The 14359-nt window shown below is 31.8% G+C and overlaps 1 protein-coding gene across 1 annotated transcript in view; it reads left to right on the forward strand.

The window, feature by feature from the left end:
- Window positions 1-390: 390 nt before the first annotated feature.
- The window catches only part of LOC124354840, an 85095-nt gene continuing 71126 nt past the window's right edge, over window positions 391-14359 (forward strand). The window contains exons 1-3 of the mRNA XM_046805595.1: window positions 391-653; window positions 12049-12108; window positions 12262-12425. Of these exons, the coding sequence (XP_046661551.1) occupies window positions 587-653; window positions 12049-12108; window positions 12262-12425 (291 nt within the window). The 5' untranslated portion in view covers window positions 391-586. The remainder of the gene's footprint in view (window positions 654-12048; window positions 12109-12261; window positions 12426-14359) is intronic.

Raw genomic sequence — 14359 nt, forward strand, 5'->3', positions numbered from 1 at the left:
GACAAGGGACATTTAAGTTGGTTTTAAGCATCAGGTACATGTCTAAAAGTTTGCTTTAAGTGTGACAACATAAAATCTGAGGTATGTGAACAAATGTGTATCGTTTTGTATTTTTAACCTGTTACCTCCTCCCATTACGACATTAAAACCATGTGACTGACGATCGAGTTCATTCTTAGAGGAAATCACTAGCCATTCATTCTATTTCAAGAAACTAGTTGAGTTCTTTTCAATACAAATTTACCCTCAGCTTCCTGATGAAAAGTGAGTTTGTACACCAATAAACAATGGAGATTGATAGCCGTCTCCGGCCATGGTGGGGGAGTAAAAATGCGCGATCTTTGAACTCTGACGTTGTTTTCTGGCCAAAAACTTTCCGCTATCTCCTACACGACGTTGTCGGACATTCGGTGTCAAACAGTCGCCGGTTACACACTGATTGTGGTGCTCTCAGATCTCCGCGGTACTCAGCTCAGCAGTTGTGCAGTTGTGGGTTGTCTGGCTATGATTGGTGCCTCAGCGGATCTGATCAAGGGTCGAGTATAAAGTGGTAGCGTCCCGGAGCGCGGCTTGACTCCGTGTGGTGATGTTAACTGTGGTGATCGTGGCGGCCCTAGCGGCTGTCACAACGGCGAACAGTGCTAGTGACACCTGTAAGTAGTGATATGTGCTATCTGAGTCTAGCGTGAGTACCAACCCTACAATTAGATGCATAGTTGGTTCTTCGTAATAACCACATTACAAGACAATAAACATGTTCAAATAAAAGAAAGTGCAGTAACGAAGAATAATAAAGTAACTGAATTCCGTAATAAGAGATAAACTGTCTACACCTTACCCATTGTATAAATGATTGTCTAATTAATAATAGGTTATACCTAGCTTTAATACAATTTTACGAAGTTACTAAAATCAAAATTATTATGATGATTCTATAAACGTTATAACGTTATGTAGTTAAGGAAATATAATTTGCCCGGCAAATATACATCTATATACTAAAATTTATACAGAGACATAAGGATAAACTAACTGCCAAAGGTTATCCTTCAGGGGTCAGGCCTGGTTCAGTAGGTTGTTAAGGAGTAAAATAAATATTACTAAGTTCGATAGACCACTAATACCGTCAAAGTTACCGTAGGAATTTTACAAACAATTTTAAGTTATCAATCCCTATATAAAGATGGAGCTAATCCCTATATACAAGTGATTTCGATGGTTTTGGCCCCACCTTATGCGTATAGAAATAATTGAAGTTTTCAACCTCAACACTGAATAGTAGTAAACATAAATCGATACTGCACATTTTAAAGAACGTGGGTGTACAAATTACAATTAAAAGCAATAGTAGTACCATTTTTCTTAACAGCAATCTATTTACACTTAACTTCCTTCATAAATTGCCATTTCGAAGACAAATCTGTTTAAAATCATGTTATACTTCATAGTTTGCATGAAGAATTAACGTAATGTACAATAACGTAAGACAATAACAAACAGCTGAGAGGACATTTTAATGTTAAGAAAAAGCAACTTGATTCAGAACATAAGAATTTTGTTGAAAATAATTTGAAATTAAAAATGGGGAACTTAAAAAACAGAAACAAATTTAATTGTATTTTCATTTATCAGTGGATAATTTCTAATCAATATTTTAAAAAGTTCGTTTTAAAACTTAAGTTTAAAAACTATTTTAATATTGCTATTAGGTGTTCAAACTTTTAACGGTGGTACTTCCAGTATTCTTATGTACGTTGTCAGTATTTGTCACCAATAGCTACCTTAATCAGGGTTATACATTATGTTCAATTGGAAATATGATATTGAAAATCAAAAGGCCTTCTGTGTGTGCCAAAATTTACGGTTTTGTTCCCTTTCAATATAAGTACTAGCAAAAAGTATTTTTGCATTTTTTAAACTTTGAATTTTATGTGCTCTAAATTTAGAAATATGATCTTAAAAATTATAATTTGGTCAAAAATGTATTTCTTTAATATGAAAATATTGCTAAACTCTCTTTTTTTCATCTACATGTATATTCGATTAAAATTTTAAAGTGACGGGTTTTTGGTCATCAAGTACATTACTTAAACCTTAATAACATTAATTACTTTTCTTATAAGGGTCATAAATATCAAAATTATATTATTTTCATTTCTTAAAAATTATTTTGATTTCGAACGCAAAGTTGGGCAGGTTTGTATTTAACTATAAACCTCTTTAAATGACCGTAATATGAGTAAATTAAAATACTTAATTAATATTGAATGTTGTAATCACCTTACTTGATCTGGATTGAACCAACGTTCTACAACAATGTTCGTAGTTTAGAGGGAGCAAACTAGAGTACAGGTTATTAGGAACGCGGTATTAGTATAGTGTTCAGCTAGACACGACGAGACAAGGGCAATAGAGACAAGAGAGTAATTGAAGCGCCCTCCCCTTATAGGTAATTTACCAATTATACATGCTTGTACCGTCTCATGCCTTTAGATAACCGTGTTACAGCTAGTGCGGTAATATGTATGTACGTCGGTTATTGACAAGCTACGTGATTTCAATGGTGTCAAATTAATTTTGGAACGTGAAGTCATAGCTACAAAATTATCTTAAGGAAACTACGTGTTCACCGATACAAAAACGTTACGTAAGGTATAAAAATTATGGTTCCTTATCCATGAAGCAATGCGTATAAATGTATCAACAGTAACATTCTACACTATTGTATGTACGGTTTCAATTGAATTCAATGAGCGTCAAAAATATGCTTTTAAATCATAAAAAATTGAGCATAAATTGTTTATCTTATCTATCTAAGGAGCGATTATACCCTCAGATCTCAGGACTCCGCCTCAGTAATCCCTAAACCTGCAAACATTCGCAGAAGAAATGCATTGCTGTAAACACGTGTTATTACTTAAAACAGCCTGTTAAATGTAAAAAACAGTTTCTTATAAACAACACTGATGCAAGCAATTTAGCTTAACATCTGAGGTTGTAACCATGAATATTGAAATAATATAAATCTAGAATAGCTGTACTTCCGTTTATAAATTACATAGAGCCTTGTGAATTATTGTTTAAAAGCTAAGAATGTTGAAATTAGGATGCCTCCTTACTAGCTTGAATAGTTTCTGGAGCTATTCAATGAAACATCATGGAAGGTTAGAGATATCTTTCAGTGACTTTGACTTATCTCAAGAATGTTCCCAATTGAATTTAAAAGTATTATGCCCATGGTATCCCTGTTTCTCAACAGAAAATTGCGTGCTAAGTTACATATAATTACTAGCAGTATAATTAACTTTGTATAAGTATATAAGTTTTTGTATCTTATACTAGATTAGATATTTTATCAAAAACCTAACCTACTTCGGCCAATATAAACTTCCAATTAATACTATTCTTTCAAAGCCTACTCATCTGCAATAACTTGCTGTTGCCTAATCTTATATATTCTAAGAATACCACCCTAATCTATGTAACCTAAACTGTGATAACCTACTTCATTTAAGATAAACAACCGTGCATAACAAATTATTATATGATCTAAAATACTTTAACTAATATTATAACATAAATTTTAAACGAATTTTAATGTTTTATAAATTCTTTACGAAAATACTATTCTGACACCCAATGATCCTCCTAACGAAAAGTTTAATACGATATATTTGTTTTACTTTAGAAGCCGTACTTTACTAATTCTGTTCAACATATAAGGTTATTCTCTAATAATTTTGATATAATATTTAATTTATTAAGTAGTTCTACTACTACGGTACAGAAACGGTTTAGTCATTTTACGAAATTTCCGCATACGTAATAGATAGATTTCTTGAAACGCAAGCGTTTTATAAAATTTAAGTTTTCATATAAATGAACTTATTCTACAATATGTCTGACACACGAGAGTATACGTATACCCACAGGTTGTATGTGAGAATATGTATACAGCTGTGACGTAATTTTTGGAGTAAACATGAGGAAGCGATAGTTGCACGAGAAGTAGATCGTTCACTATTGTGTTCTCGTATGTTTGGAGTCCGCGATAAGAATTGTCTCTACTCAGACGGACTTTGAAAATTACGTATTCCAATGTGTGACTCGACGCTTCGGTGAATACGAAAACGGAAACTTTGTTACCAGACTAGGCAGTGGAAATAACATTCTTTCTTTCGCTCAAATTCCACAATATTTGAAGTGTATTGCTATCTGTTTTAAAAATCAGTAGAAACTACATCACCTGTTTAGGCAACATTTTGAAGTTTCGTAGGAAATATTATTTTTTTATTATTTACTCTTTATCGATAAAATTTTGTTTGATGTTATGTAGACTAATAGTTCAGCCGTTGGTCTCCACATCAATTGAAGTGTTAGAGAGGGCTTATTAGCTCTTACTTCGCCTGGTAAAACAAAACATCCTTTAATAGTCCAAAATAAATCAATGATCGAAGTAATATTTGCTATAGAATTAAACAAAATATTTAACTGAATTTGAAATGACTCCATACATACTAGACATATTACAAGTAGACTCTAATGTGATATAAACATTCTACTGATACCCTACAACAGGCAACTTAAATGAGTTATTAGGATTGCCTTCAATGAGTTTCAGTTATACATTATATAAAACTAAAACTTGGAAAGTGTGCGATTAACAAAAGTTTCTGATGTGTAACGCCAATAAAGAAATGCATCACCTCAATAAAGCTCTTGTATTACAATATTGTTTTGCTCGTTTTGCTTTTCCATAGTCGACGTGCAGTGCTAGTGTCTAGTTTACCTCAGTGATGTCTCTCACAAGCAAACTTTTCAACCACTCGACCTCATGACAAGCTTCACTGACGTCAATCAAACATGTCTCTGTACTTGCCGCTGTTTGTTATCATCCGTGTAACATCCCCAACAAGCTGATCTGTCAAGCATTTACGTTATTTGCTTCTTTCTTTACGAGTAAATGGGGATGGCCAACACTCATCTGGAGTTCTATATCAATTGCGAGAGAAATCACATCGTAGAAATCAAATGTTTTATTCTAACAGCAATGCGCCTACATTAGACTCTCATTATATAAGATATACATGTTCTGCATTAACACTATTTGTTTAATTGTCATCAGTTTCACTTGGCATGCTACTTCTGATCATACTATTTCTTATGTCAAGAGAAATTCAAGAAAACATTTGGTAGCTTCAAATCTAAGGTTCCCTGAGGTATAAAGTAATCAGCAAAACTGAAATGTTTTAACAAAGCACATGAGATGGTTTAACAAAAATAGTTTATGGATTAAAAACAAGGTGTGTGACAATAAATATGTCCAAATGAATACATTTTTAAGCATTTCATTTTGACAGTCAAATGTTAAGTATAAAGCATTAAAACTATTTATTTTAAATTCTTTAACTAATAATGTAATCTCAGTTATATTTTGTACTTAATTTAAACTATACTATTGAAAATATACTCGTGACAATGAAGTTTACTTTATTGCTTTAGCAATATGACTCTGAAAAGACTAAATCTCACCAAGACTGTTCTCGGTCATCCCTAGAGGCCGACCACCAAAAACACATTCCGAAAGTAATGCTCCGTTTGCAGCCACCATTTTTCACCCAAACTGCTCGCACTCCAGTTGATCTGTAACAAATGGGGTCCGTAAATTCCGTAAATATCCTAAGTTGTTTAATATAATTATTTGAAGAAGAGATATTATTTTCCAATTTTACATCCTCTGGTTTTCACGAAACACTCTACAGATTTTTGGGGCCCTTTAAGCGTTATTAATGTCATTGGCCCTTATAACATGATTTGAATTTTGTGCGTGTGAATGTATAGTTGTGAATTATGTGTGTTTGTTGAGATATTTAATAAGTAGTTGTCTAATGTTAAAGACACACTTTAATCTCCATTATAGAGATGTGTCTAATCACCCTCATGTCGGCATTTCATTTTTTTTTTACTTTCTCCGGTCATGACCTCCAGATTTAAAAATATCCACAAACCGACAATGTATACAATAATTATGTAAGTGGATATGTATGTGCTAATTCAATATAACGCGAGCTTGTAAACGCGATAACTGCCGTGATTTTTAATAAAAGCGGACTAAACCTGCTACATAGGCAATATTTGCACACAGTTTGGATGAGTTTGTTACCCAGTCAAACGATTTGTTTATTTAAACGTTTCAAAATGGCGGCCATTCACATTTATGCAAAAGTTTCTAAGTTTGAAACGTTTTTTATATATTAAGTGATTCCACACAACTTTTTTCTTCTACTTCGTTCTATCCTTTAACGTTTCTATATGGCCGTGTAAAGTTTTCAATACAATGATTGTATATCAGTATCATAGAATAAAACAAAAGTGTTTTAGAATTCCCTAGTAATTTACAATAATGTTTGATCTTCCGTGGATTTTGATATCTTCTAAGGTTTTCTGACAATTAACGTACAAAGTAATATACAGTAACATTGTAAAAATTGTGGTCAATACTATAAATGTAGCAATGTCTTGCCGATTAAAGCTTTGTATAAAGACAATACTTATACAAGTATTTTACTTGAACATGTTCGATAATTAGTATCAACCAGTAAAAATTTTCTAGATAGTGGTCATTCACAGAATATTTTAATCTTGGGCACTTCACAACATAATACAAATTGCCACCGCTTTAAAAATTGTTAATTCATTTCAAGCAATAATTATTCTTACGCATTTTTCAATAACTCCTAAGGTTTTATGATGTCGGCCGTTAAACGTTTAAGAATTGTACAATATTATGTCGTTACATGTATATATTTTTACTAATTACATAACATAGTTACATAATTTTGTACTGATTGATTGTAGTCAACGTTTATACAAATAGTTTTTTATTCTTATAACATTTTTTTTAAGATTCCAGGATGATGGATTTTCTAAATATTTGAAAGTGTTACAATTAGGAACACGCCAACCTTGATAATTACCGCCCCATCGGAAAATTTGACATTTCGAAATAACAGCTGAGGAGTACTCAGACATCGTAAAAGAGATGTTGAAGTTTGTGAAGTGGCAAGAGAAATATGGTGACCTCTCTGGTTAAAGCGCTTGCTGTGTTCTTGATCAACTATTAATGATAATAAATCATTGTTTTTACCACAAATACATTACCATTGCTATATGTTTGCATTGAGCAGTTCAGCTGAAGGGCTTATAAAAAATAAAAGTAACATCTCACAAGTTTATTGAAACAATAAAATAACTATAGTATTTGTACTTTCGGTTACTTTGTAAATTTATTTGAAACTAAAAAAGATTATAAAGTTGATAAATTATTCCTATTCCAGTTGTTAAGGAAATGTTATGAAAAACGAAAAGCATCTTCAGTATATGTGTTTCGACTTTAAACTGTTTCTTCAAGCAATCAAGTCAGTGTACACTTCTAGATGTAAAGAAAACTAAACTACAAGTAAGTATTGATAGTGTTACTCAAAGAATATAAGGCTTTCTAAACCAAATACTTTTAAAGATTTGTTTATTTAAAGTAAACTAAATAAATATTTAGTGGGAAGGAATTAAATATTTTTGGGATAAAATATATTATGAATACTCCAAAATTGGTACTCAATATCAATCATAGGCGATGTACGTTAACGTGTGATTTGTACGTACGGTTTTAAAGAAGGAAACATATTCTTATTTTTAAAGAAAGAGTGCACTATGGCACAGTACAAGGCAAGTGGAAGAGTGCCTCTCTATCGAATATACTTCTGCAGTTGTTCTGTCTGTTCCATTACTAAGCGATCCTTGCAGGTATGTTTTTAAGAACAGAAATTTTATTAAATAAAGTGACGTTATTGAAGAACTAACTAGGAAAAAATCTTGTATGAAGGGGTAAGATATAAGGTTTTTCATGTACTTTTGTGGGACAATTATGGAGTAAGCTCTATGAATGAATAAATAAAACTGGTTCAGAGTTTATATTAAACTATAAGTTCTTATGTTGCTATTCCGCCATAATTAATTACTTCATTGATGATCAGATGACTTTTGACAGTCAGTCAATGAGTAGTAATGAAAACTACTCAGGGGGCACACATTTATTCTACACTGAAGTATTGGCCTCACCAATTAGTGTTTAGATTATTTTCCTTCAAAATGTTTAAGTAGATACCAAAACGTAGAAAACTACTCAGAACGGAGTCTACAAAATATAAATGTGTATAACAACAAATAAACTTGCTAACCTAAACAAAAACAAACTTTAAACAAAGAACCAATAAACTTGCTGGAGACTCGGTAAAAGTTAGGTAGTATTATTCTATGTATATACACAGTATCTCCACAAAATAGTTATTATCATAAGCTATAACAATCGGATGTTCCAAAAAGAGTAATTCAGTAAAGAACATTTCATTCTGAGAATCTGTCAAGAAGTCATAAAAATATCAAACTCAAATAAAAGTTTGTTCATGCAATAGGTTTGGGAATAGACAGCACATAAAGCAACGTCTGTGCGTACTATAAAGTGTCAATTTAGATTAGTACAAAATAACAATAACAGCAATAATAATGAAATAATAATTGCTGTATATAAATTACAAAAATTAAATTTTAAATTTTAAAAAGGCAAAATAAGTTTATAATTAAAAAAACAATAGTGGGCCCCAATACCAAAGTACCCGTACATTATAGCTGTTTAACTTTCTTTGCTGTTTTATTTCTAAAGTATTAAATAGCTAACTGTGACTACCCGAGAGAAAATAGATTAGGAATTATCGATTTTTAAAGTTGCTATTTAAAATGTTTTGTATTGTTGTATCTTTCTAATACTGTACTGCTAGGGTTTGCAGGAATCTAATTTATTAACATTTTGCTGTGGTTTGGTACTGATTGATGGTAGCTGTTTATTTTAGTAAATCCTTTATTGGTATTAGGGTATTCGCTACTTTCTAGGGAGATTTTAAGGTATGAGAATCATACTGTTTTTTTATGATCTTGGCTAAGCTGAGTGGTTAGGATGACTGGGTGTAAGAGGTGGATGAGTGTCGTGAAAGAGGTGATTCAGTCAAGATGATCGTTGATTTTGTAAAGTTTTTATATCGCACGTAAACTTATTCATTGTGCCCTTTTACTTGACAATAGGCTATTAGATTCATTTTATTTTCTACGTCTGATCAGACCAAGGTGGGACCAAATAACACCATGAATGATATGAACGTAATTCACTATACATTTTAATCATATTTAGGCCTGCTGACCTAAAAAGCACCGTTATTTTACAAAAGTAGTCTCAAGCGTTAGAAAGAAGGGCATTACTTGAAACCTGCACTCTACTGCCTACTTGCATATTAAAATTAACAAATGAAAATAAATTGATTTACTTCTGTAATGGAATTATAAGAGAAATTCATAGGCCATGAAATAAAAAATATAAAATAGTAGCAGGCGCCGTCTCTCTACAGAGCAGGGAATAGATCAGGAAGTACTTGATAAAGACCCTTCACTTCCGGTCCATTTGGTTCGCCTCGCCACATTACACAAACTAATACTACAGCACTTGTTCGAAGAAAACAGCAATAGCTCATATGCATCATCGTTGTTACATCTATCATTTTAGATCGTTTATAACAATCTATAGTATTTTTTTAATTATCAATATGTAAATTTCAATCAAACTTTTAGAGTAGCACCTGTTATTAAAATATAATATTCATGCCCATGGATTTGTCTTTGAATACAATTACTTGAACAATCATAAAAATAAATCTACTTTTTTAGATCCATATCGTATTACATCTATGCTGGATTTCTTTTACCTTCCACTCGTATCATATTTATGTAATCCATTTGTTACGAATGACAGAATAGTTTCATTGGGTTCCTGTATTATACGAGTCATATTCATAAAGTAAAGGCCGTTTAGTCACAGAAAAAGATAAATTCATAAGTTAAGCGTTTTGTAGTAGGCCTAAACATCAGCTGTAATTGTTGTTCCACGTTTCTTAAAAACTAACAAAAAACATCCTTTTGTCCAAAAAAACGGTAGCCATCAATTTTTAACTTGTGTACGGAGTTGGGTTAAATTTTTCGGTTTTGATGAAGATGTTTACCACCACTGCATCGATCGCTGTTTTGTTTTTGGATTAATGTAGGATATCCACGTCTCGTCCCCGAAAACAAATCCTCTCCATCTTGTTGGAAACACCCCAGAAAACTCTCATCCAATGGTCATTCTTTGCTCTTTTTGGTGATCTTTGCATTTTCGGTAACAACCTTGCGCACAATTTTTGGTTGTCGCGACAATATTGTATACAGCCAGGCCAATAATCGTCAATCGACGATCAGACCGTAGTTTTTGGTCCCTTTGCGAAACACGGTTAGGATACTGGGCCTGCCACTCCGCTCTTCATCATAGAATTTTATTTGTCACGGCACCATTGTCTAACCTTTCCTTCACTCATAACTGTAGGTCCATAAACTAGACATATCTCCTGACGAATTTCAGCAGCCGACGATCCTTTTGGCCACAAGAATCGTATCACAGAACGCACTTCACAGCTAGTAGGATCAACGATTGTCGCGGATATTGTTGTTTGCATGCACGGACAAGCAGACGACTTCTGAAACAAACCAAATGTGCTATAGCTATGCAATCAATCAAAAGATGATTGCAGGGGTAAAACTGTATTCCAAGGCGCTAATATTTAACTATAAACAAACGGCACTTACTTTATGAATACGTGTACATAGTTACTTCAATATTATAAAATTATTTCTAAGGTTGCAGTTAATATACAGTTTTCTAGAAATTCCCAAGAAATAAAATTGATACAAAAGAGTTGTTCAAAATTAAATCATTTATATATATATATATATATATATATATATATATATATATATATATATATATATATATATATATATATATATAATACTCATTTGGTTTCATGGCTCAAAAAACCATTTTTACTTGATATAAATTTATACTGATGTACCTTTTGAATGAGGATTTTCTAATGAGAAGGAATGTATTCAGTATTGGGCATCTACTTAACAAACATCTAATATTAATATTTGTTGGGGCCATAAAAATGTTTTTTTTATTAAAATATGACTTTGAATATGAATATATTAATACAATAAAAAAGGCAAACATTAAAATAATTTGCCTTAAGGAATTTAATTAGTTAGCCTGCCTATACCATAATAATCTGGCTATCCATGTAGTTTGCAGAAAAGAGCAGGTATTTGTGGGTAGAGAAATATTTTGTTACTAGACTCTGTTTTGTCATCAAAAGTCTCAAATTAAATGTTTTAAGAAATTATTGTTATAAAATACATTTCCCTGAATTTTTCACCGTCTTTTATTGATCAACTATGTTAGTGGAGCAATTCACATAAACATAGCTCATTGAGATCTTACCTTATTCAGAATTTTCATCTCATTATAGATATGATCATACACTGTTTTGCCAACATTAGCTCTTTCTCTTTCTATTTGGGTGACAAATAGGTTCCATGTTTTAAGTTATATTTTAATTAAATATCACATATTGATGTTTAACTAAAAATAAATTTTTCAGTACAGACTACAGCAACATTGATGCCGGGGTAAGCATTCCTGATCAGACCATCAAAAATTTTGCTCTGTTATGTAATAGGTGTTAGGCTAAGCCATGCATAATCGAATGTTGTAAATTGTAATCTAAAAATAAAATCTTATAAACACTGAAAGAGTCTTTCTAACAGGAATTCAGTGTTGTATTATTGCACATTACCATGCCCTGTCCTGGTCAAAAAATCTGTCTTGTTTTATTGTTTCCCCATGCATGATGGTTAATAGAATCATATACTTTGTACTCAATGTAGTAGCTAGCTGATTGTTTAAGGTCGTGGAATTCAATGAGTAAATATTAGAAACATTGTTGGAGCCATTCAAGCATGATGTTCACTGATGTCTGATACAGTGAACTATTACCGACACTACAAAAACCTAAGTACTATTAAGTGGAAGCATAAGGTTAAAGCTTAACATCAGCATTTTATATGTTGCAGATCCTCCTCAGGTGATAACAAGGTCGAGGATCAGCCAGCAGTGTGCAGGTTATTGTAAAGGTAAAATCAACAAACTAAAACAATTTCTTTTTAAAAAACCTTTTTATATTGTCTCTGGATGTAAATAAGGAACATAAAGAACTGTTGAAAGGAATGTAAACTAGTCCTTTAAGAAATTTTAGATGAAACAAATAAAAAATATATATGTTTCAGATAGCAGTAAGTTTAGTCTACGACCTGATTCGACATATGTGTACAGCTATGAAGGAACAACAACATCAGGTGTACATGGTGCAAGTAATGAAACATCAATTATCAAGGTCACAGCTAAGGCTCATATACAGGTGACAGCGAGTCCATGCGAGCTGATACTTCAGGTGAAAACAATTTAGGGGTATCTAATTCTTAGAGCAGTTAACACAAAAATAGTCCAATGGTGATTGGTTGGCCTAAATCCCCTCTGTACCCAACACTTAACACTGTTGCTAGTTTTAGATTTATGAAAAATTACTAATCTGTTTTAGCTAGTTCTCAGCAGTGATATAAGACAACACTGCCTCAAATGGCATTGGGCTATTTTTGTGCAAGTACAGTACTGTATATGTAAGAAGGAGGGAGATATCTCTGCAGTTAATCCCATCTCTTCTCAGACCACAATGCCTTCACCCAACTGCCAGTTGCCATCATCAATCCAGTTGCTCTAGTGAACCTGGTGAACTATTTTTTTAAAGTTAAGGAAAAGATCGTTTTTAAGATAGCTCAAAATACTGATACTAATGTAAAGCCTTCTGTACTGCTCCAATACTACATACAAGGATTAACTAATAAATGTATTGATCTAGCACTGTTTATTTCAAATTGTGACTTAAATATGAAAATTATTTGTCTGAATGAATTGATATTAATATGATATTAACAAAAACTGGTAATCTTTTAAATAGATTGCCTAACTTTTCTCCTATAGATGGATATTTTAGAGCCAGGTCACATAGAAAGTCCTGTGTTCTCTTACACACTGACTTTAAAGACAGTGTGAGGCATTATATAGTTATTCTAAATGAAGAGTTGATTTTAGATGACTCTTTTATTGAAATAAAATTACTCACCTGTGATGTGGTGCTACTATACTAAATACCTATGTTACGAAATTGTTCCTTAGTAAATTAAAAACTTTATTTATAACAGTTGAATAAGAATTGTTTTACAAGAATGTAATCATTACCTCCAATTTTAACATTGATTTACTCAAGTATAAATAGATACTCTACCAGAATGATCCCTACTACTGTTAGGTACATTGACAATATACTAATTAGTGCAAATTTTGGGCACAGTAATGTATACAACATTGAACCATCTTTATCAGATCATAGTGCACTTTAAATGACTTCTTTCTACAAAAAAGAAAAAATTCTTGTGAAAAAAGAACATAATAGATTTTTTGGAAACAAATGTTATCCTTTTTTCTAAATAAACTTCATCACTACTATTAAAGTTGTCTCATTGGAAAATTCTGTTCATGAACATTGTGCATGATTTCTGAAAATGTTTATTTTATATATGGGCGAAAATTTTTTTCTAAGAAATATAGTAATTAAACAATAATTAGAAAAATAAATTGATTACAAAGGAAAATATTTAAGCTAAACACAAGAAACAATTGCATTTATTGGCAACATATATTAATTTTAAATTGTATTTGAAACAATATAGAAAGTTATTTGGAGCAAAAGTAAATAGAGCTCAGAGAATGGCCAGTAATAAATTTATACATAAATACAACAATAAATAAATAGTTACTTGGTCAATTATAAATCCAAAATCATAATTAGGATTACATAATAAGGAGCAACTTGACACTGTATTAAGTGTTAGACAGTGTCACTGTATTAATGCAAAAATAACCAATCCTATTGATATTTCCATCAGTTTTAACTGACAAACTGTTTGTCAACTTCCATATGCTCAACGTGTGACAAATAATGTAAACCAAAGAAGAGAATGTAAAACTATTATAGATGAGTATATACTTATAACAATAAGTTGACTTAGATCAGAAAAACTAATATTAAATCTATAAAATAGCAAATCCAGTGGTTGGGATGAAATCAATTTGATGACGTTAATTTATAATATAAGCCCAGTGTTATTAACCCATATTTTGAACCAAGCACTGCAGTCCGGAACTTCTCTACATTTCTAAAATTGTAATGTCACCTCACACTTTTCTTAAAAAGGAAAAACTTGTGAGGACAAACAACTAAGCGCCACTGTGTAGTGTTACTAAAAACACAGGGTGACATCAAAAGGT

The sequence above is a fragment of the Homalodisca vitripennis genome, chromosome 2 (assembly GCF_021130785.1).
Source record: "Homalodisca vitripennis isolate AUS2020 chromosome 2, UT_GWSS_2.1, whole genome shotgun sequence".
Classification (NCBI taxonomy): domain Eukaryota; kingdom Metazoa; phylum Arthropoda; class Insecta; order Hemiptera; family Cicadellidae; genus Homalodisca; species Homalodisca vitripennis.